Source organism: Rhinoderma darwinii, chromosome 1, assembly GCF_050947455.1.
Source record: "Rhinoderma darwinii isolate aRhiDar2 chromosome 1, aRhiDar2.hap1, whole genome shotgun sequence".
Classification (NCBI taxonomy): Eukaryota; Metazoa; Chordata; class Amphibia; order Anura; family Rhinodermatidae; genus Rhinoderma; species Rhinoderma darwinii.
Window position 1 is genome coordinate 367,264,052 of NC_134687.1, and position 24,783 is coordinate 367,288,834.

Sequence of the window (24,783 nt, forward strand, 5' to 3'; positions counted from 1 at the left end):
CCCTTGTTTTTTGAGGGGGTTTTACATGGAACAGGATTTCGCCATATCTTTTGTATGTGCCATTCATATATTTATATAAGTTAATCATGTCCCCCCTTAGTCGTCTCTTTTCAAGGCTAAATAGGTATAATTCATTTAATCTTTCCTCATAACTTAGATTCTCCATGCCCCTTATTAGCTTCGTTTCTCTTCTTTGTATTTTTTCTAACTCCAGGGCATCCTTTCTATGAACTGGAGCCCAGAACTGAACTGCATATTCTAGATGAGGCCTCACTAATGCTTTGTAAAGTGGTAATATTACATCCCTGTCCCGTGAGTCCATGCCTCTTTTAATACACGACAATATCTTGCTGGCCTTTGAAGCAGCTGATTGACACTGCATGCTGTTATTGAGTTTATGATTTACAAGTACACCCAGATCCTTCTCAACAAGTGACTCCCCCAGTGTAGCTCCCCCTAGGACATATGATGCATGCAGGTTGTTGTTGCTCGGTTCCAATCATCTATTGTCAATTTTGTGATTCTGTGTTATCTGCCTCCAGCTTTATAATATGTGTGTTATCCTTTCATTATATTTCTTTCTGTGATTAGTGTGATGACTGCTGCCCCTGCCCCCAATGTACACCTCAAATATCAGTCCGTTATGAGGGTTTAGTAGCCAGTGTGAAAACTGCTAAATGTCAAAAGTATTTTAATACAGTGACATGTAAAATATTTTTAACATATAAACTTGATCTAATCAATGTCATTTTCTGACTATAGACTCCATTCCAGCTTTAATTTTCACTTTTTTTTTTATTGCTGAAACATTAACTTTAAAAACATTAAAAATAGATTGTGAAGCCATTTATGATAAATATATTTGAGTTTGCATGACCATAACCTATTTTTTTTATGTTTTTTTTTCAGGGGGAATTTTCTCATCTGGTTTTGTTGGCAATGTTCGATTGTGTTGATGATACAAAACTTGTGAAACAGATAATTCTTTCTGTGAGTATAAGCCGAGTCAAGTTTTACAAGTTTGTGTTCATACAGTATGCTACTTTTGTCTTTTTGGAGTAATTCTATATGTATTCAACAGACCACGAAAAGATGAGTGATCCTCAATAGTCTATCAAGCACTGTAAATAGTATGAAAGGATTTCACTTAGAAGATCTTAAAATTCATTTTTAATCTGACCTGACAGGTGGCAGAGGTTTCTAAAATCTACTTGTAAGGATAGAGATGATCACTCTTATTAGCTGACTTCCTTTGCTCAGTCCTCATCATGTTCAGGACTAGTGGATGCCAGATTAAAGGAATTTTATTGTTTGTAGTTACTTAAATACTTGGATACCAACTTTGCAAACAACTTATGCTAAGTATATTTGGTATAAATCAACTTTGTAATGTACTTACTGTTCAAATGTAGTAGTTTTATCCATGCAAATTCTGTGTGAAGTACTGACACTAGGTATATACCTTCCTGTAATGTGCTGTCCACCCCCTGTTCTCAAGCATTGGCTGTCCCTGGTTACAGACAGACTGCAGAGGGTGGGGGGGCTGTCCCTTCACTGCCTGGCTATAGCTTTCTATGGAGAGGGGAGGGGGGGTGAGAGTGTGTGACTCAGCAACACACTCTGCATGTAAGTCTATGGAGGGGGAGGCGTCGGCAGGGGGAATAAGCAGGAGCATAGGGAAACACCGACAATGCTGCTGGTAAGAGTAATATCTCACCTCCGTGCTGGATTCTCAGCTACGCTACTCAGTACTGCTATATATTCTCCTTCATGTTGCTGCAGCTTCTATATATGTGATCGATCGAGATAGGAGAGCAGGATTCTCCTCTTCTCTATGTGTGCTGTGTATAGAAGACATAATAGCAGTTAGGCTCTTGCCCTCTAGCTCAGAGACAACTGAAAACCAGAGATAAAGCCTGCAGAGGGGAAAACTGCCAAATAATGGCCAGAAATAGTGTTATCACTCATGTACACACATATCACCGCTTATTCTGAAAAGTTAGGTACACTTTAAGGATGCATTCAGAAAAATTAAACCAGATATTTACATTATTTACTTTTCAGCATAATTTGTTGTGATTTCATGTTTTTAGATGTTGTGCCTTTCACTGTATGATTTACTTGTAATTGGAAAACATTCTGCTTTCTTAGCTGCAATGTTTCTGTGGGCCAAGAGCATCAGACATGGAATAATATAGATAGGCACTCCATGCGTTGGCTGCACTTTGTCACGTCGATGGCGTCTTTCTAACTTGACAGTAGATTCTCCACAAAGCACCCATCCTGTGAGATTCTATGCCTCATTGTGGTCACTAAAGCGCTTTTTCTGCTTCTTTTATACCACAAATCCTGGCAGTTGTGTAGCAGGGTAATAATCCAGCACATTGCATCTCAATTGCTTGAGAGGGTCTGTTGCACCAGATAAATCTGCTAGTCATACATTAAGTAACTATTCAGAGCCCAAGTCATTTTGATGGTTCTACATTTTTATTTTTCTGGAATCTATTTCTAACTTGTGTTTGTGAGTGCAACTAAGGGACAATTACAATAATGATCCCCTGTTAGGTCCTGGTATCCTTTGTAATGGCACTAGCCCTTGTCTGCTAGCATGCACGTATCTGGTGCACCAGCTTGGCAAGGAAAGCTTTAGCCAAAGGATACATGGGTTAGTATTTGGCATGAGACATTCCGGTGACACTTGATAATCCTAAATGCATAATTCTCTATAGTATGACTGTGCTTGTACTTAAGCTCTTGTTTAACCTGTTTTTAAATATTTTGCATCACTAAATGGCTTGCTTTAACCCTTTAGTGACCACCAATACGCCTTTTCACGGCAGTCACTAAGGGGCCTTAGGCTAGGCCGTCGCCTTTTCACGGTGACCCAGTCCAAGTCCTGCACGGGTGTCCCATGCAGGCTGGAGCCAGGGCTCGGCTGTCTAATGACAGCCGGGCTCCAACGACCGCGATCAAAGTTTACTACATCGCGACCAAAACTGGACAAACCCTTTAAAATGTGTTCAAAGGTGGAAATACATTTTAAAGGGGTTTCTGTGGGTGTAAAAGAATAAACTTTACTAATTTTCCTTGGTTTCCCACGGCTTGTTGTTTTTGAACGGTAGGCCATAACATTCCGGCCATATTGGTGTCCCTTACCATGACCTCGCTTGGCCACCATGGGCACGTGAGGTATCGTCACTATGGATGACACGTCATTTCCAAACAATCCTCCGAAAAAGCCTTTTTTAGAAGCTTACAGTGTAGCGCACATTGCTGTTATCTTATACCGGTAGTTTAACCTGCACATCAGACTGATCTTTTATGTGCGGTCTTTTTAGCATTTTACAGTGCTTTGTATTTCGACAGCTAACCTTGTATTTTTCAGTCAGTATCTGAGGCACAAAGCTGTCCCTAACATAAAGTCCCTTTATCCTCTTAACAACTGTTACCAGGTGAAGATTTCCGTAATGGAAACATAGGATTAAATAAAGATTAGTTAAAGATAGCAGAGTATTTATTAAACCAGCCAGCCAGAAAAATCGTCATGGAATATAGTCCTCACGTACTTTGGTGTTTTCCGAAAACATTTGTTCTGGCACAAAGAAGCCTGGGAGTAGTATCATAAGGGAGCAGATGGTAGAGCAAAATATTAATCGTAGACAGAAAACATTGTCTGTCTGGATTAAATGCATGGCTTTATTAGAAACAGTCATTTATTACTACCCTCTATGCATTGCAGAATCATCCACAGTCACGTTGGTGTATTTCTTAGATCTAGAATGTATTTTATCTTGAGCTGATGTATTCTGTTTTGAATACTTGTCTTCCTGAAGATGTTCATCTTTTTCTACGTCATGTCAGGTCTTTTGATAGATCTGCTGAAAGGTTCCCTGACTCACCCCTGTAAACCACTCTCACTGCTGTGTAGGGGCTACAGAAAGGATTGTGAACGTGACTATGTAATAGAAAGAGAAGCTTTAATAACTCCCACTCTGTATGCAAATTACTAAGTGTCATGTGATGTCGGCAGCAACCCTGCCCATGTAAGTTTGATTGACATCTTTGCAGGGAACAGTGGATGATGCAAGAGGTGTCAGAGGCGGCTATCAAGCCTTGATGGGAGCGGTTGCCGCCCAAATGGCAGAGCACTTTCCTGCTGAAGAAACGCCCAGCGGACACTTCTAAAGTAATTTGCACACCGGGCGGGAGTTATTAAAACTTGTTTTTCTAAGGTACACTTTATTATTGCTAGCACACAGGAGTATGTTCAAAAATGTCTCTCTAGCCCCTATATAGTGGTGATAGCAGTTTAGGGGCTGACTGGTTCTTAATGTTCACCCCAAAAACATACCAATAGGGAATTTAGATTGTGAGCTCCAATAGGGACAGTATGCAAGGACCTCTGTACAGGGCTGCGGAATATGTTGGTGCTATATAAGTAACAGAAATAATAATAATGTTCGATTAAACAAATCATACTGCGTGTAATTCTGGGTGATTCATTTAATTTATTTGCCCTCAAGGCCCCTAACGATTTTGTTCTTTAACGGATTAGTTGAATTGATTCTTTAGTGACGCCGTCGCGCTGTGCTGCAGGGGGAAGCTCCGCCTCCTCACCTGCCTGGTTTGTCAAACTGCGCTCCGTTCTGTCCCTGCTTCCCCTTGGAATTGCTGTTCTGTACTGAACAAAATGATACAGTACGAAATAGTAGTTCTGTGGGGAAGCAGGGAATCCTAGTATATAGCCACACCGCCCTGTAGATACTACCCCCCCCCTTTCAAATTGCACCGCCACCCCTCCTTGTAGATCGCACCGCCACCCCTCCTTGTAGATCGCACCGCCACCCTCCTTTCATCCTTCTTGTAGATTGCGCCACTGCAGCACCCACTAGGAGCTGAATCCCGGTCAAAGTGTTGGCAACCTTTGGCTGGGGATTCACCTCCTAGTGTCAGCTATAGTGGCGCTATCTAGATGAAGGATGGGGGGTGCGATCTACATGTGGTGCGATCTACAAGGGGGGTGGGGTATGTGATCTACATGTGGGGGTGTGATCTATAAGGTGGGTGGGTATGTGATCTATAAGGGGGGTGGGTATGTGATCTATAAGGGGGGTGGGTATGTGATCTACATGTGGGGGTGCGATCAAGGGACGGGAGTTCTGCAATGGGATGGGGTGGGGGTGCGATCTACAAGGGGGTGGGGGTACTATCTGCAATGGTGTGCGGCACTATATGTGGGCTCTGTGGCACTATATGTGGGCTCTGTGGCACTATATGTGGGCTCTGTGGCACTATATGTGGGCTCTGTGGCACTATATGTGGGCTCTGTGGCACTATATGTGGGCTCTGTGGCACTATATGTGGGCTCTGTGGCACTATCTACATGGGCACTGTGACAAAGGAAATTCATTTGGAGGCCCTGATGCAAAATGGACATGAAAAACTGACCATTGATCCTTTTTTAATGGCTATTTTTTTCTCACTGTCGTGTGACTGCAGCCTAAATGTCTATGATGCCAGGAGTCCCGATCACATGTACCATGGTTGGGCCAGGAAATCCGGCTGACACACGGTCCGTCACTTATTTAAAACACCATCTTGGGGCTGGTACTGCACAAGGGTCCTGCTCACACTTCAGACATTATAATGTAATCTCGCCCTAGAGTGCCCGCTCTGCGCTGCCAGGCCCTGCTGCAATTTACACTGCTCTCGCTGCAATGTCGGAGACTGGCTGAGGTGGTGACGGGCAGAGAGGGATGTTAGTGCATAATTCATTATAGTTTCTGTTAACCTGTTCCCTGCCAGGGAACACAGAAATTATAATCTATTAGATAGACATTTTTCCAATTGTATTTCTGATGGGGAAAAAAAGTATTTGCCGAGTACAATTATAGCAATATATCTTAAAAAGCTATTTATGTAGAGAGAATTATTTTATTAAATGATTGCTTTGTATTACTGTTAAAAAAATTTAAAAAATAGTCGCGATTCGAATCGAAAATGGCCATAAGTGTTGAAAAAAAATCGAGGTTTGATTTTTTTAGACAAAATTGCCCAGCCCTAACCGCGTGTGTGCGTGTGTGCGTGTGTGTGTGTGTGTGTGTGTGTGTGTGTGTGTGTGTGTGTGTGTGTGTGTGTGTGTGTGTGTATAGGTAACATTTAAAAAAAATATGTCCGTAGCACGTCTATATAAACCGTATTTATAAAACAAACGTGACCAGTGACTCCGCTTGATACATAGTGCTTTGTTACATAGTGGCAGCACTTCTAGTCCTAGGTTAAGCAAACTTGATTGATTTGGAAACTGGAGAATCCCATTAAATAAATTTTTATTAAGAGGCTTCCTCAGTGCTGCGTGGGTTATCTGTTAGCCGTTTGTTTCATAGCTAATTTCTAAAAGGAATTAGAAGAAGTTGAAAGCATATTTAGAGGCGGTGTCCTCAGGTCCGTTCTGCTGTGTGGCTCTGGAGCAGGGGAACGGTATTCAGAGACTTCATATTGCATACTTATGAATACGTTTACTAAAGCTTTCCTCGGATTCTGTTTAGTCTCTGAAACATTGATATTAGATGCAGTTTTATAAGCTGCTGTTTACTGAAAGCTAATGGAGCTCTGCGTGCTGCCGTGTGTATGGAGGTGTTTTTGTACGCACTCTGTGTGCCCCAATATTATAAAATTGGGTTGTTCTAATTTGGATGTGTTATGGGTGCTGATTTTCCCCAAATAAGTCAATGGGGCCATGTAAAAACGAACTAATGCGTACTGATCTTCTAAATGTTGGCAAGTATAACAAATTTTGCCACCGGAAGTACATCGGTACTCACACAGTACCTGTATGGAAAACCACACGGAACATCTTATGGTAAAAAATACAATACCTTATGAAACTTTACAGGTTATGGATGTACAGAGTGCCATTGGTAGGGATTTTTCATACATGACGCCGACGTTCTAAGATGATCTATACCAGTGGACAGTGTTGCAATCGTGCAACTAATGTCCCTCTTGGTGGCTTATTTATGACTTAAGTTTTTGGATTTAATGTCTGTTATACATTTGTAGTGATAAATGAGGTAGTAACCATGCTCACTTATATAAACCAGTGCAGACAGAATGCCTATAGCAACCAGTCAAGATCTGTACTAATGTTGGTACATGAAGGCTATTATGACTATGAAGGCCATGGTTACGAATGATGGAAAGTGTTTTGCAGGAGATGGTTAAAAGGCTGAGTATTAGGAAAACCTGGTAAACGTAATATCGCTATTATTGTGCGCCTTAATACTCAAAATAGCAAAGTTCAATAAACAATCCATGAATGAATTTCTAATTACATATGTTGTCATATTCCATCAATCGGTAAAGACGTGGTAGCATTTTTTTAATCCAGGCTCTTCAAATCAGATGGATACGAAATCACCAACTTGGAAAATGAATCTTAAGTAGTCTTATTTAATATCTCAAACCACCAAATAATTGAGTAAATTGCTTACTGTTCCTAATGTGCTGTTTACTTTTAGATTTCTGCCTCTGTGTGTTTATTACAATGAAGCATCTGCTTCATTTCACCACAGGAGAGACATTGATCCATGAAAAATTCAGGAGCATCATCGCCAGTCAGATTTCTATTTCATCATAGCGTTGAAGTAATAAATTGGAATTATTGATTTGCCTTTGTAGGCGGTAGCTGTGGAGAAAATGTTCTTGTTTGGTAAAGATGCATGTATTGTGCATGGGCCCATATATGTAAACTTTGTATTTCTTGTACTTTCTTTACACAGGAAATTATTAGCGCATTGCCCAATCTTATACAAGACAAATATGGGAGGAAGGTTCTGCTGTACTTGCTGAGTGGACGCAATTCTGCATATTTTTTGCCTGAAATCATTGGAGTGCTCAAGCAAGGAGATGGCAACACACACAGGTAAATGTGTTCCATGTTTTCTTATATACAAGGCACCATTTACTGTACCATATAATGTACTGAAAAAAAAATTGTGAGGTGGAATAGAGAAAAATTGTTGCTTTTGATTTTACAGGGTTCCCCATGTGGTAAAAATGACATGTTAACCCTATTCTGCGGCTCAGAATAACGCGTCGTTACCAATTATCTTTATTTTTTTATTATTTACATTATTTTATGTAAACAAAAATGTGAATACTTATGTTTTGCAGTGTATTGTCTTTTTAAGGGCCTCTTCACATCAGCGTCGCCCTTTCGTTCATGGGTTCCGTCAGACCTTTCCGTCGGAGGAACCCATGAACGGAAAGGCAAACGGAAACCATAGCTTCCGTTTGCATTACCATTGATATGAATGGTAATGCTTCCTTTGCAAATGGTTTCCGTTTGTCTCTGTTTCGGAAGGTTTCCGGTTTTTTTCGCTGGAATCGATAGCGTAGTCGACTGCGCTATTGCTTCCGACAAAAGAACGGAAACCTTACGTAACGGAAACCATTTGCAAAGGCAGCATGGTTTCCGTTTGCCTTTTCCGTTCATGGGTTCCTCCGACGGAAAGGTCTGACGCAACCCATGAAAGGATTGGCGACGCTGATGTGAACACACCCTTAGCGTTCTCCTTCTTGGCAGAGCTTAATAGACTCCGTAGCATGGCAGGATTGGGAGTCTTCATTAGGCCCCCAACTGCCATGACCATGTTTGCAGCGAGGCTAATGGTGTGACCTGTTTAACCGCTTAAATGCAGCGTTCGCTATTGACCATGGCCTCGAAGTGGTTTAAATGGCCAGGATATGAGTTCTCTACGAGCCTTTCCGTTAGAGCAGGGTGTCAGTGGTAATATACAAGTGACGCCTACTGCGTATAGAGCAGACTTAGCGCCTGAGCCCGCTCCATGCATACCCCACCGTCAAATGCCGTACGTATATAGCAGATGTTGGGAAGGGGTTAAACCTCTTTGGCACTGCTCAGAGATTACGGTTACTGGAAATCCAAGACAACATTCGAAACAAAGGTCCATTTAAATCCATGACCGTTTAGAATGTTGTCATATTTTCAGTTCCATAAATCTCTCAGCAGCTCCAAAGTGTTTTAGAGTTCTATATGTGGAAGTCAGTCAGTGGTCTGAGATCAGAGTTTACTATTTTGATTTTCTTACGTGTATCTGACATATCAGAAGATCATTTTTGACTGAATTTCCCTGTTCAGTATAAGTGTGACCCCTTTAAAGGAACAGTGTCACGACCAACTTTTTTTAATATGTTATGGGTTTTAGTGTGTTAGATAAAGAAATGTTATTAATGTATGTTGTTGTGTTGTACTTTTTTCGTTTTTAATTCATTTACTTCTCTATGGGGGCTGCCATTTTTGTTTCCATTACTGTGTGTGTCGATTAACGACACATACAGACATGGAATACGGCAGCTACAGTCCATAGGAGTCAATGAACGGGACCCGTCCCATTGACTTTGCACTATGGCTCTGTCCTGCGCAGAGCAGCTGTTTGCAGGGAGAGAGCAGGCGCCATCTTGAAGACCAGCTGCACTGCAGGTAAGATGTGCGTCTCTGCATGTCCCACTCTCTCTCTCACAGACCCCCGCTCTCGTGACCCCCGACGCCCCCCCCCCCCCCCTTGTGTGAAGGACACATGAAGAAACTGTACTGGGAAAGCACTGAACGATAAATCTAGTTGTTCTGAGACTGTTTGGGGATGTGACTAATGAACCTCTCAGTCTCAGCACAATTAGAGAGATTTATCATTCAGGGGTCTGGGAAAGCTGGGTGACCACCATTACCCCTCCTACTGGAGTATGAGAGGTTCATTAGTCACATCCCCAAACACAATCCACTAGGAGGGGTAATGGTGGTCACCCAGCTTTCCCAGACCCCTGAATGATAAATCTCTCTAATTGTGCTGAGACTGAGAGGTTCATTAGTCAGATCCCCAAACAGTCTCAGCACAACTAGAGAGATTTACCGTTCAGGGGTCTGGGAAAGCTGGGTGACCACCATTACCCCTCCCACTGGAGTGTGAGAGGTTCATTAGTCACATCCCCAAACACTCCAGTATAAGGGGTAATGGTGGTCACCCAGCTTTCCCAGACGCAGATATAACCAGGAAAGGGGTGGATGGACGGGCTGAGTGTGCACAGGGTTTTTGATGATCCCCCTCTGTCATGTGATCGGACATAGGTTACCGGTTCATCAGACGGGGTTCATGTGACTATAACTCTGTCCATAACAAGACACAGTTCACTCAGGACAAGCCCTGCCCTCATGCCGTAGTTGTGGTTCTGTCTGCAGTGATGGCGGTGGGTGGCTCTGACACCCGCCTCCCCCGTTGTGTCATCTCAGGACAGAAGGGGTGTCTGGACTGGAGACACAGCGCCGCACCTGTCCTCAGGTCGTGTCTGGTATTGCAGTTCACCTCCATTGAAGTGAATAGGACAGAGTTGTAATACCACACACGACCTGAGGACAGGTGTTACACCTCGATTTACGCCTTAAAAGACGGCTCCAATACGTCGGCAAACATCTGCCCATTCATTTGAATGGGTTTGCTGACGTACTGTGCCGACGACCTGTAATTTTACGCGTCGCTGTCAAAAGACGGCGCGTAAAATAACAGCCTCGGCAAAGAAGTGCAGGACACTTCTTGGGACGTAATTTGAGCCGTTTTTCATTGAATTCAATGAAGAACAGCTCCAAATTACGGCCGTAATTGACGCCTCGCAAAACGCGAGTACGAGCAATTACGTCTGAAATGACGGAGCTGTTTTCTCCTGAAAACAGCTCCGTCATTTCAGACGTAAATGCAGTTAGCGTGTGCACATACCCTAAGAGTATGTTCACACACAATGTTTTCAGCTGAAAAATCGGAAGCAGAACGCCTACAAGCATCTGCCCATTGGTTTCAATGGGAAATACGGCGTTCTGTTCCGACAGGGCGTTTTTTTACGTGGTAGTTTTCCAAAAACAGCACGTAAAAAGACGCCCGACCAAAATGAAGTGCACATCACTTCTTGGGACGTTTTTTGAGCCGTTTTTCATTGACTTTATAGGAAAAGCTCCAAAAACGGCCGTTAAAAAACGCGAGTTTGATTAAAAAATGGCTGAAAATCAGGAGCGGTTTTCCCTTTGTTTAGTAAGCGTGTGAACATACACTTAGCCTTTTGGTGTGTCCTAGAACACACCCAAAATGGCTGCCGGACACTGCTTAGCAATTTGAAGACACCTTTACCTGGCTTGTGAGAGGGGGGGTGAGGTTCCCTCCCACATTTACAGCAGCTGTGAGTCAGGTTGCTTTGCCTTATTCACCTTGCTGTAATTCTGGGAAGTGCTCCCCCTGGTGGCCAACATTGGAAAACATGTCAAATTATTATTTAATTTTTAATACTTTCCACCATACGGAAAAAAAAAATAAATACAGCAAAAAACTTAAAAAATATAATAGAAATAAGTAACGATACTTAAAAAAAAAAAAGGTTTAATTTGCGACACATTCCCTTTAAGTAGTATCTAAAAATATGGCCCACGGACCCGGAATGGTTGTCTACCCCTGTTGTGCACTTTGTGATTGTTCATTTTGCACTGACATCTTGCTCAAGTGATCCCCACTGTTCTGAGTGCTGACTAGATAACATGGCAGAAGATCAAGCTGTTCTCCTCAAGCTAATCTCATACAGCTTTGATATTTTTCAGCTTCTAAAACAGATGCGTGTGCTTGAACACCTGCTGTTTTCTCCTGGCTGGCCTAGTTAGTATAGCACATTATTTTGTTTATGGAACTAGATTCAGCAAGTGAATACTATGTGTCTATAGTATTGAATATTTAAACCCTTGTTAGAATGTCCATATAGTGATGAATTTTGGAAAGTAGGGAAGATTGCAAAGTATCAGTCTTGTGTTGGTAGAAGCTATCTTTTCTGTGATGCATCCTATAGAATTGTAAAATTGTTGAAAAATATATTTTTACAGGTGTTTTTTAACTCCTAGGCGCACCAGGACGCAACTGTACGTTGCGGCAGGAGGTAACTTTGCGCAACGCGACGTACAGTTACTGTGCGGTTTCCGGTGCACGCTGTCGGTGACCGTGTGCATCGGGAACTGGGAGATCAGCGGTCTCCGACAGCTGACACTCCACTCTTGCCGGCCAGCGGTCCTTTGCCTCTGATTTTGTCAATTAACCCCTTAAACGTGTTTTGGGGGCTTGTAGCACATCGGCTACCGGAGGCCTGTCATGGCAACCGGAGGCCTGACAACTGCCTCCGGGTCTGCCATGTACAGAAGCCTATGAGGACCAGAGGCTGGTCCTCATAGGCTTACTGTCAGAGTGACTTTGACATTACACTGACGGAATAAATTACACTACGTAGATGGTGTAATGTATTCTAGCAGTGATCAGTTCTGCAGGTCAAAAAAGAGGTGTAACAAGTAAAAAAAAAACAGTTAATAAAAGTGTAAAAATAAAAGTAATAATTTAAAAAAAAAAACAGGAACTGCTTTTTTTCCCTATAAGAAGTCTTTTATTCTAAGAAAAAAAAAAAGTACACATATTTGGTATCACCGCGTTCGTAACGACCCAAACTGTAATATTATTTTTCCTGCACGGTGAACTCCGCAAAAAAAATAAACAAAAAACAATGCCAGAATCGCTATTTTTTTGGTCACCACCCCTCCAAAAATATAGAATAAAAAGAGATCAAAAAGTCGTGTACCCCAAAACAGTACCAATAAAAATTACAACCCGTACCGCAAAAAACAAGCCCCTACAGAGCTTTTTTTGACTGAAAAATAAAAAAGTTATGGCTCTCGGAATATGGGGACACAAAAAAATGTATTATTTTATTAAAAGAAAGTGCTTTTATTGTGCAAACGCTGCAAAACACAAAACTATATACATTTGACCCACAGAATAAAATAAAATTGTCGTTTATAGCCCACGGTGAACTACAGGTCGTCCCACCAAAAATAAGCCCACACAACGCTCACTCAACCAAAAAATAAAAGTTATGGCTCTCAGAATGTCGTGATACAAAACAATTAATTTTTTTAAACAAATAGTTTTTTCTTTGTAAAAGTAGTAAGATATAAAAAAAAAAAACCTATACATTTAGTATCACTGTAATCGTATTGAGACGCAGATTGAAGTTAAGTTGTCATTTTTGCCGCATGCTGAAAGCCATAAAAACAAAACCCAAAAAACAATGGCGGATTCACCGTTTTTTCCAATTTCAGCCCGCAAAGGATTATATTTTTATTTTCCCAGTACAATAAATGGTGTCAATAGAAATTACAACTCCTCCCGCAAAAAATAAGCCCTCACACCGCTCTATTGACGGAAAAATCAAAAAGTTATGGCTCTTGGAAGGAGGGGAGTGAAAAAGCAAAAAAGATCAGTCCTGAAAGGGTTAATTAATTTCTACTAAAAAATCCTTTATGACCACATATGGGGTATTGCCGTACTCGGGAGAAATTGCTGTACAAATGTTGGGCGGCTTTTTATCCTTTATCTCTTGTGTAAATGAAAAAAATGCAATATTTTATTGGACAAAAATGTTGATATTCATTTTCACGGCCTAAATTCTACCAAAAACCTGTGGGGTCAAAATGCTAACTATAACCCTAGAAGAATTCCTTGAGGGGTGTAGTTTCCAAAATGGGGTCACTTTTGGGTGGTTTCCACTGTTTGGACCCTCCTGGGCGTAGCAAACGACATTGCACCAAAAAGCATCCCAGCAAAATCTGCGTTTCAGAATCTGAATAGCGCTCCTTCCCTTCTGAGCCCTGCCGTGGGTCCAAACAGTTTATTACCACATATGGAGTATTGCCGTAATCTGGAGAAATTGCTTTACGAATGTTGGGGTGTTTTTTTTTCCTCTATTTCTTGTAAAAAATTCTATGTTTTTTCAGAAAAAACTTAGATTTTCATTTTCACAGACTAATTCAAATTAATTTAGAAAAAAAAACTAAGGGGTCAAAATGCTAACTATGCCCATAGATAAATTCCTTGAGGTGTGTAGTTTCCAAAATGGAGGGTTTCCACTGATTTGGCATCACAAGAAGTCTTCATACCGGACATGGTGCCTAAAATATATTCTAAAAAAAAAAGGAGGCCCCAAAATCCACTAGGTGCTCCTTTGCTTCTGCGGCCTGTGTTTCAGTCCATTAGGACACTAGGGCCACATATGGGGTATATCTAAAATCCTCAGAATCTGGGCAATAAATATTGAGTTAAGTTTCTCTGGTAAAAACATTCTGTGTTGCAGTATTTTTTTTTTATTACAAATGAGTTTCGGCAAAAAAAAATGAAATTCTAAAATGTCACCTCTACTTTGCTTTAATTCCTGTGAAATGCCTAAGGCCCTATTCACATGACAGGGATTCCCGGCCGTGCGACGGCCGTCACACGGCTACGGTAGGAACATTAGACCCCAAATGGGGCTAATCACACTGGGGATTCAGGAGGGTCTGCAATATACTTAAATGGTCACTGTCGTTTCAACAAACTTGTTTCCATATGATGGCCAATAAAACTACTTTCAAAACCGCAATTTACTTTATCTACCAAAAATTTGCTTTTTTGCCTGAAACATAGCTGTAAGGTAGTGGCCACTAGGTGTCTCCCTTCTCTCTATCGTGGTGGCCACTACCTGTTGTCAAGACGAATCCATCTCTTGCAACAGGAAATTGGGGTGGATCCTTACAGGAATCAATTGGCGCAATATCGACGATTTTTGGGATATTTTTTGCACCATGTTTGATGTTTATATGTCCCGTTCCTGCTACAGCCGGGAGGAGAGGGGTATCAGAGAGGAGGTGTTTCAGACCAGCCCACTTCCCATTGGCCATTGGATTAAGGGGATTTTACACTGGGCAATTATTGGGCAGACAATCATTCATACAACGCTTGTTGCCGATAATTTCCCTGTGTAAACAGGGCAGCAATCAGCAGATGAACGAGCAAACGCTCATTCATCTGCTGATCGTATCGCTTTAAAAAAGGAAATATTATCATTGTCGACAGCACATCTCCCTGTGTAAATAGGGAGACTCGCTGCCAACATGATGATGATGATGATGTATGGGGACAAGCAGTCGGAGTAACGAGCGCTTGTCCCCATTTGTAGCTCCTTGTGAAAGGAGCAAATGAGCGCCGATCAGCGAGCTGTCTCGTTGATCAGCACTCGTTACAACGCCAGAAATTGGCCGGTGTAATAGGGCCTTTAGGGGCAGGAAGTGCAGCACTGTATAGTGCTGGCAAGTGTCACACACAATACATGCCTCCTGTATTTGAGTGAATGAAAAGAAGCACTGCCAGATAATCGGGCCGCTGCGAGGGGGTAGAAAACAGCTGTGAGCACACAACTCCTGGAATCCTATCAGCAGCATGTAGGCAAGCAGAATATGCATTCATTTCACATTTGGCCAAAATAACAGGTACGATTTAAGCTATTATCGTCTGTTTCTTCTACACTGAGGCTTGATGCTCAGGTCCTGGCTTCAGGCTGGTTTCAAATGTGCCATGCTGCTTCCTCTCTTACCCATAATTATCTGTATGCAGTTGCCATTTATTTGCTGTGCAGCACCTGTAAGTTTTGCAAATTGCTCCCAACTTTATATCTTATTCACAATGCAAGTCATACATTTTAGAGGCTACAATGCCAGGGTTGCTCAATGCTGATGATCATTTTATTTTTCCTCTGCACAGCACCACTCCTGGCTAAGTGCTGTACATTAACTGCAAATTAACCCCATTCACATAAATAAAGCTAGTTTGTTGTGCTCTGCACAGCACCTGGTTAGGAGCAACACTGCAGACAAAAGCCGCATGGGGACGCAGTCCATTCATTTTAGAATAGTCTTAGCAGTGTGCCACCACTTAGGCCCCATGCACACAAACGTGCTTTTGCGACCGCAATTCCCCCGAAAATCCACGGGAGAATTGCGGCCCCATTCATTCCTATGGGGCCATGCACACGCCCATGGTTTTTACACTCAGTGCATGGCCCCGGAGCCTGGACCGCAGAAAGAGCGGACATGTCTTATTACGTCATTATGTCATGTTCTGCGGTCCGGGCGACCCGGAAATCACGGCCGTGCACATGGCTATGGTTGTGTGCATGAGGCCTTACTGTGGAGACTCCTGTAAGTAAACAGTTGAGATAAATAGCAGGGTTGCATATGTCCTTAATGCCAACCGAGTAAACTTAGAACTGAGAGCGAGCACACACTTACACACTTCTAAATTGGTTTTGTTAATTTTGTTGTTCTCTCCTTACAGCAAAAAGGATCCTGCAGTGCGACACCGTGAGCTGCTGGAAGCTGTGTCAAGACCATTGCTAAAATATCTTGAGGAAAACATACAAGACTTGGTGTTGCAAAATGCTATGTGTACCATGGTGACTAATACTCTGTTATATGCACTGGGGGACTCACAGCCTGTCATGTCTGCCATTGCCAGTATAGCAGCTGAAGATTTTGTACCTGGAGGCAAAGAGGGAGAGGTATTTAAGGTTTTGTTTTTATCTACAAGCTAACAATAGTGTTTCTTAGTAGATAGTGTACCAAAGATTTGTTATATTTCATCTCCTGACACGGTCCATTATTATATTGTCATACAGTTATAGTTAAAGGGAAGGTGTCATGTTTTTTTTTGTTTTTTTTTTATCATATTGCTTTTAATATGATATTAACATAAATTTATTTGTGTTCTCATGTTCTACTTTTTACTTTGTTCTTACTTTTACTTCTCTATGGGGGCTGCCATTTATTTATTTATTTATTTATTTTTCCATCTCTGTATGTGTTGATTAACGACACATACTGAGATGGAATACGGCACATACAACCCCATTGAGAATGCGAACGGGAGCCGTTCCATTCTCTGAAGCGTACGCCGTCTGTGTGGGAACGGCGCATGTGCCGCTACCACCCAAACCAAAAGGAAGCTCGTTCACAGAGCGAAATTTGGCACCATTTTCATGTGGACCGGAAGCCGCTGCCGAACAGTAAGATGACGACTTCCGGCCGCGGCTTCCGGCCATATGTTCAAGGAAGCGAAGGCGCAAGGCATAGGAGCGGAGGCGGCGGCAGGAGAAGGTAATTTATGTTCGTGTATGTGATGTGTGTATTATGTTCGTGTTATACTGTCTGCTGAGCACTGTATATAATCCTCGTACACTGCAGTTGCTCAGAAAATGGCGGCACACAGTGTAGAAGGTTTGAAGAGTCAAAGCCCTCCTTCTCCTGGCACTAGCCAGAATAAGGGAGGGGGGATTGTGTGAGGACACTAGAGCGAGTGTGTCTACCCCAAATTTGCAGCATAAAGCAATGAGGTTGCTTTACCACATTGACCATGCTGCAATTTTGGGAACTGCTCCCTCTAGTGCCCAGCACATGGAAATGTTATAAATTAGAATCAATTTATAATATTTCCTGACTTGGGAAAAAATTAAAACAATGTGTAATCACTTAAAAAATAATTGTTTAACTAAAAAAAAAAAAAAAAAAAAACTTCTAGCGGCACATTCCCTTTTAAGTTAAAAAAGACACAAATCATGCGTTTATCCATAGGAAGGCTAAACAAAGCCCCATGCAGTAGATGCCGATTTGTCCCCATTCCTGGCTACTATCTGTCATTTGGTTTTTAGCTGACCGTTTCTAATTTTATTCAGTGTTGTTTATTGTATTCTATATATAAAATTTTGGCATTTCCTATTGTTGGCTTACCTATAAAATCCTCTGAAATACTATGTTTAAAACAACACTGGAGGCTAACTATAAAAACCCTTACTTTGTGACATTTGTTAGTAGTACATCAAAGACAAAATCCTCGCATGCAGCATTTGATGTAGACACCAGTATCCCATTTGGGTTGAAAGTAATCTTCATTGTATTTCTTGAAGCTTCACATTGCAGAGCATCCCGCTGGCCACCTTGTGCTGAAATGGTTGCTAAAGCAAGATAAGGACTTCAAAGAACATGGTAAAGAAGGTAAGAAAATACATGGTGATAGTCTTGAGGAATTTTCCAGAATATAACGTTACAGGACTACTACAGACTTAATTCATACTCTTATGTAAGGCTCTGTTCACATCTGCTTCGTGGTTTCTGTTTATAATGAAAGCCGCAATGCAGTGGCGGATTTGTCGCATGATGGATACCAACGATGCCTGACAATTCCCATTGACTTATCATTTTTTCCAATTTGAATGAACCTTCAAAGGAGACTCTCTCTAAACAAAACTTCCGACACAGATCTGAACAAAGCCATACTATATTGTGTTTGTGTATGTTGTTCATTGTTTTGGATCCAGAATGTTGGGACATGCACATTTATGTTGCTTTTGTGGATGCATAAGTCAGTACTGTAAACCTGTGCTATGTCTATGAGGAGTTACGTGAAATGTTTAAATCGCAGCTGATTGCCGCGGTTTCACAAAAGACGTATAGTTTTGTGGTGGTCTCCGCAATTTAACCGCACCGTGTGTATAGACCGATGCATTGCTTTTAAGGCCTCTTGCAGACAGTTGCACTCATAGGAATGCACTGGGTCACATAATTTGTCACTGAATGCAATGACACAAGGCTCAAAATGTTGCATTACTTAATACAGGGCTGGTCAGATGTCATAGCTGTATATCCATTGCATCTAAATATTTGTACCTAGTTGCCTAACTTTGAGGACTCTTTTTGTTGATATCTTTGACACTTTTTTTTGTTTGGCCAATCTTATTGCTTGAGTGGTCTAACTGCACCTTAATTCCACAATATTTAGCCCATGCATGGATTCATGTTAATTTGATGTGGCATAGGATGGTTCTCATAATCCTCCTCCGTCACCATTATCTTACAGGTTGCGTGACTTGAAGTTATTTAGCTTTTTATCTCATTGCATTGTGTATTCTAAGGTGGCATATTCCTTATGGCTTGGGTTTCCCAGAAAAAACCTGTTTCATACCTTGGAAATGTCTCTGGCTTTATTATCTGTCAATGATACCACTGCTCCTATTGCTTTTAATGGTGCAGGTCTCCGTATTAACATCATCTTTTGATTGGCAAAGTTTTAAAAGTAATGAAGTTGTGTTCTGACCAAGTTAGGTGCTATTCGCATCACATTATAGCCTTTGGTCGGAGGTATATGTGAGGTGGACTGCCGACGTATACCTCCGACGGAAGGCTGAAATGTATGCCACTGTACAGGTATACAGTGGGATACGTTGCCCGATCCTCTCGGGCAGAGGGCTACTTAAAATGCTGTGCCTGTGGAAGCTCTTGACGTCACTGTCCATACATGATCCGTGATTTCAAGAGCTTTTCAATGCCAGAATTCCTGGCCAGGGCATCGCAAGCGCTCTGGGGAAACCCCTGACGTCATTGTCTAGATGGACTCTGATATTGGGAGCTTTCCCAGGGCCAAAGTCCCTGGGCAGAGCGCTTGGACACCCATGTCTTGAGCTTCCTAATGTGTTGTTTGACGTATACCTGTGACAGATGCCATGCAGTGGCATCAGTCATCCATGGGCTCCTAAGGTTTACATAGACTTTAAGCACCAAGGTCTCTTTCTTGCAATTAAGCAATGGAATTTTTCACCTTTGTCACAGTCTTGACATATAGGTGTCTACTTGATACTGTTGATGCCATTACCTTACTAAAATACTTGCCGTTTTGTTTGCTCTTCCGCCAAGTTCAGGCTGCTGTTTACAATTGTCAGATATTTCAGGCCAAGAAAAAGGGTTCACAACAGTTTCCTTAAATGAAATTATGAGATTATCACCATGAAGTGTTCTATGTGAAACCTTTACAATCTCAGCTTTATGAATTGTTTGTGTATTTGTGAAAGTTAACAGTCATAGTTACATAGTTAAGTTGAAAAAAAGACACATTTCCATCAAGTTCAACATCATTCATTGCTAAATTCTTTATAAAATTATTTGTCATTAGATAATCATCTAGTCCTTTATTGAATGCTTGCATAGTATCTGCCATTACTACCTATTGGGGAAGGGCATTCCATAGTTTAACCGCTCTAACTGTAAAGAACCCTCTCCTATATTGATGTTTAAAACACCTGTTTTCCGCAACGTATATAGGGGGGAAAAAATTGTGGTCTAATATTGCTTAGAGCTGGTGTTTTTACCTTCGCGAATACTGTAATAAATCTTTAAGAATCACACATTGTTTTATTACAAGAAAGTCAATCCTATATATCTCTAACGTAGAAAGTTGTAGTGATATACTCCATACAAGTCATACCTATCAAACCTATTCCATTTTCTGATGTTCAGTCAGCCCATAATGTCCAGTAATTATCGTACAATTAGAAGATTACGGTGGATTGCTCTTGTCGGCCTTTACTGGTCATTGTTACAAGTCATCTACAGTAAAAGAGAAGCACAAGATACATAGTTCACCTTTCACGCAAAATAATTGTATTTTTTATTTCATTCTTAATAGGCTCTTTTGCTAGAACATTGGTAGAACATGTGGGCATCAAGAACCTTAGCAGCTGGGCAGAAGTAAACAGAGGGGCCATAGTCCTGTGCTGGTAAGGATTAACATTTTTGACCTGTAACGTGTTCCCACATGCCATTTATTGACCTTTAAGCTACAACCCAAAAATTATACTGGCAAAAAGAAAGAATAGCTTTAAATGGATGAAATAACATAGACGTAAGAGGGTGATCGACTGGAAAAGAGCATTATGAACAAATAAGTCTAAGTTTGAGGCAAAATCCCACTCAAATTGAGGAGCCAGTTCAATAAAGTTAGTCTGGTCTTCAGGCCTGAACTACTACTGTATGAATGAAATATTATATTGGGGAATGTTCACTCGATTCAGCTTCTTTCTCTAGTGTGACTTGAAAAAATTTGCATGTAAATGTATATAGATTTCATATAGTGAATACAACTTTATATTCTCGAGTATAAACATATATTATCGCGAATATAGGGATACAGTCCTACCATTCAAAACGGTTTGGGTGGGCCTTATAACCAGTGCCTGCCGAGTGACCCCCATAATCAATAGGGCCAGCAACATGCCCTTCATAATCCGTGCCAGCAAATTGATCCCTGACAAACAGTGCCAGTAAAGTGTCTCTAGTAACATGTGACGCATAGAAAAAAATGTACGCAGGAGTACTTGATACCTTCTGTCAAGCATGGCAGGGAAAGTCTAATGACCTAGGATGACACGATTACCAGATTTCCACGTCATGAGCTTCACTGTAAGGTCAGGGAAATAATGCCCTACAGGCCAGTCACATGTCTGGGAAAAAATTTCCCATGAATATCTTCAAAAATGCACAGTTATTGTACAAATGAAGGATTAGTTCTTGAATGTGAAGCTTGATGAATCGAACGTAAAATAAAAAAACGTTATGGCATTTTGAATGTATTAACTATGGTCTACATGATAATTACTTTAAAAAAAAAAGTTTTTCTCAAAGAAATTGGTTGGAGATGCTTTTGCATATTATTACATGTGAATTGAGATTTTATTCACGTCACATTTCCATCTATTCATATGTGTCACGGAGAAGGGCACAAACCACGCTAATTCCATCTTTCTTTAGACCGTGCACTATTCACCTCTCTCTCTAATCCTCATTAAGAATGGCTGGCTGAGTTTTGCAAGATAGTTGATCCTTAGGTGAAATAGGCCTGGCTCACACAGCGCAGATAGGCAACCCAGAAACTTGACTTGTAATGAACCACATCTCAGCATGGGCATTATACTCTTTGTTCAGTGATTCGCTCATTGTAATCGCCTACCACTCTTACTCCATTACATATGGTTAGGCAGTGGTCATTAACTCTGCTCCTGTTGGCCTTGGCTCATTGTTCAGATCGCTACAGTAATTCAAAGGAACGGTGTTGTAGAGCGCATTACGGTACAAAGTCATTGGATTGGGATTACAAGGTTTAAATATTTTAATGTTTTTCATCATTGCACAGTGGTTAGTCTTGCTTCTATTTGGTTTGTAAATTAAAGTATCATTACTACATCCAGTATGCGCTAGTGGAAGACAGTTTGTGTTTTTTACAGCAGCAAAACATAGACTTGCTGTATCTTGATCCATGTTATTTACCTTGACATTACACACATTTTTCTTAAATGTTATTTCTGCTTTCAGCCTTTTACAGAGTTCAGATGAAGAAATTGCCACCCAAGTAAAAAGTGGACTCAAAGGCCTTGTGACCAAACCAAAAGACACCAAAAACATAAAAGCCATAGAAGCTTTAATAGAAAACTTAAATTCTCCCTAGTGGTGACATTTCAACGGTGTGGATGAGTAACTGCCGGTGTTTTATCTGTAGGCTTGGGAAAGACTTGTAAGAAATGTTTTATATTTATAAATAAAACTCCTTTACAAATGTGGTTTTCTGTGTCTTTTTATTGTCATCAATGTATAACAAGCCACTAAACGTATGATTTTAGTTCTGTAGGGTCATTAAAGAGACTTTAAAGAGGCTCCGTCTCCAGTTTATTAACCCTTTCATGAACAAGGGTCAAATTTTCCATTTTTGATATGCACTTCTTTAAACGATAATATCTTTGGAACCGCTTTGAATATCACAACTATTTTTACTTTGTTTTTACAAGACTTATGAGGCTTTCATTTTCTAGTTTAGTTTAATTCAGTGGTTTAAATTTTTATTATGAGCAGACAAATCACAAAGTAAAAAAAACACTTTTTTTGTAATTTTTTATATATAATCTCTATCTATCTAGGGTCCAAGAATCAGGCAGCACTCCAAGGTATAAGCAAGGTGCTTTATTGGTCCATATAAACACGACGTTTCAGCTCAACGCAGGAGCCTTTTTCATAAAGGCTCCTGCGTTGAGCTGAAACGTCGTGTTTATATGGACCAATAAAGCACCTTTTTCTACCTTCCTTATACCTTGGAGTGCTGCCTGATTCTTGGACCCTACTACAGCAGGTCTGTTAGCCCTGACCTGGGCAGGTCGGCACCCACATACGATTAACAAGGCTCTGCGGCTGACATCGTATTTGGATTTTATCTATCTATCGTAGAGCTCTGTAACAATTAGTCCTCTTCTCTCTGCGTCACCCTGGATCGCTGTGAGGGGAGAGTGAAGAGGGCTATATACACACGACCGTGAAAAAAATGGCAGTCAACAACGAATCGACTGTTTTGCATCAATGTGTCTCAAAATTTGAATCCATTTCGGGCCGTCTGACCTTTTTTAACCAGCATTTGCCATGCGTTTTTCATGGACGTTAAAAAAAAGAATAATAAATTGATGAATTTTATTCGTTAGGGTTTTTTGTCCCAACCCCCTGAAAACACCACAGTGCCAATGTAGATAGTGACACAATACCACTGTAGATAGTGCCATATTGCCCACATAGTGCCAGTGCGCACTGTAAATAGTGCCACAGTGCCGACATAGTGCCACAGTTCTCCCTGTAGATAATGCCCACATGGTGCCACACACCGTGCCCATGTAGATGGCGCCAGTGTCCCCTGTAGATAGTGCCAATTTAATGCCACAGTACCCATGTAGATAGCGCCACACCCACTGTAAATAGCAACATCCCCCCTGTATTTAGCAATTTCCCCGCTGCAGATAGCGCAATCCCCCCCCCCTCGTAAATGGCAACCCCTTCCTGTAAAAAGCACCACTGTAGCTCCCTGTAGGAGCGGAATCTCTCTGGCCGAAGATTCCGCTCCTGCAGGAAGCATCTGATGTCTCTGTCCTTATATGGACAGTGATGTCAGGTGTTAACTCTAAAAGCGGAATCCCCTGCCAGAGCGGGGATTCCGCGCCAGGAGTAGTCCCTGACGTCACTGTCCATATATAGATAGTGACACCAGGGGCTTCTCCAGTAGCGAAATCCCCAACATAGAGCGATCTGACACGAGGGATTCCGCTCCTAGAGAGAGCTGCTGACGTCATTGTCCATATATGGATAGTGACACCAGGGGCTTCTCCAGTAGCAGAATCCCTGGTCAGAGTGTCGACCGGGGATTCCGCTCCTAAAGAGAGCCACTAACATCACTGTCCAAATGGACAGTGACGTCAGGTTCTCTCTCTAGAAGCGGAATCCCCGGCCAGTGCTGGGGATTCCGCTCCTAGAATCAGTTCAGGTGGCGCTATCTACAGTGGAGGGAGGTGATGCGATCTATAGCGGGGGGTTGATATCTGCAGGGGGGGTGGCACTGTCTACAGCAGGGATGGAGAGACAGCGAGGGCTCCCTCTAGGAGGGGAATCCTTGGCCAGAGCGCTGGCCAGGGGATTCCGATGCTGGAGTAAGCTTAGGTGGCACTATCTAAAGAGGGTTTTGTGCTGCCTACAGGCGGTTGTGGGTGGCACTATCTACAGTGGGGGGTGTATTCCGGGGCTCTCAAAGCCGCTCCCAAAATGAGAGTGCAGTGCTGCTCACACTGAAGCAGCACTGCACTCATTAAACCCGTTCCAGGCTGTCGACGTTTATACACGTGGCATCGGCAGTTAGAACGTATATAGCCATATGGCAGTCGTGAAGTTGTTAATTGTCGATCTAACTAATGTAATAGGCGCTTTGATGCTGATCTCAACAGCAGTACTGTAGTTGAGTGATCCATCACAGCTGGAGGCGATGTAGGGACCGTCTTATTGGAGTACTGCTGAGTCGCTGTGGTGAAGGCCCTGTGGGCTGAAGTGACAACACAGCGTGATCTCGCAATTGAAGCTGAGATCACGCTGGGCTGTGAAGAGGAGACCTGTATAACGCTGATTGGACAGCGTCATACAAATGTCTTTACACCGCGCAGAGTGAAAATAAAATGTAACCTATTTGGCTATTAGAGCCA

At 41.8% G+C, this 24,783-nt stretch overlaps 1 protein-coding gene across 1 annotated transcript in view; it reads left to right on the forward strand.

Annotated features, from left to right (window-relative positions):
* The window catches only part of PUM3 (pumilio RNA binding family member 3), a 64,804-nt gene that overhangs the window by 38,907 nt on the left and 1,114 nt on the right, over positions 1-24,783 (forward strand). Inside the window, exons 13-18 of the mRNA XM_075827597.1 lie at positions 910-990; positions 7,782-7,924; positions 16,239-16,461; positions 17,863-17,950; positions 20,415-20,505; positions 22,097-22,295. Of these exons, the coding sequence (XP_075683712.1) occupies positions 910-990; positions 7,782-7,924; positions 16,239-16,461; positions 17,863-17,950; positions 20,415-20,505; positions 22,097-22,229 (759 nt within the window). The 3' untranslated portion in view covers positions 22,230-22,295. The remainder of the gene's footprint in view (positions 1-909; positions 991-7,781; positions 7,925-16,238; positions 16,462-17,862; positions 17,951-20,414; positions 20,506-22,096; positions 22,296-24,783) is intronic.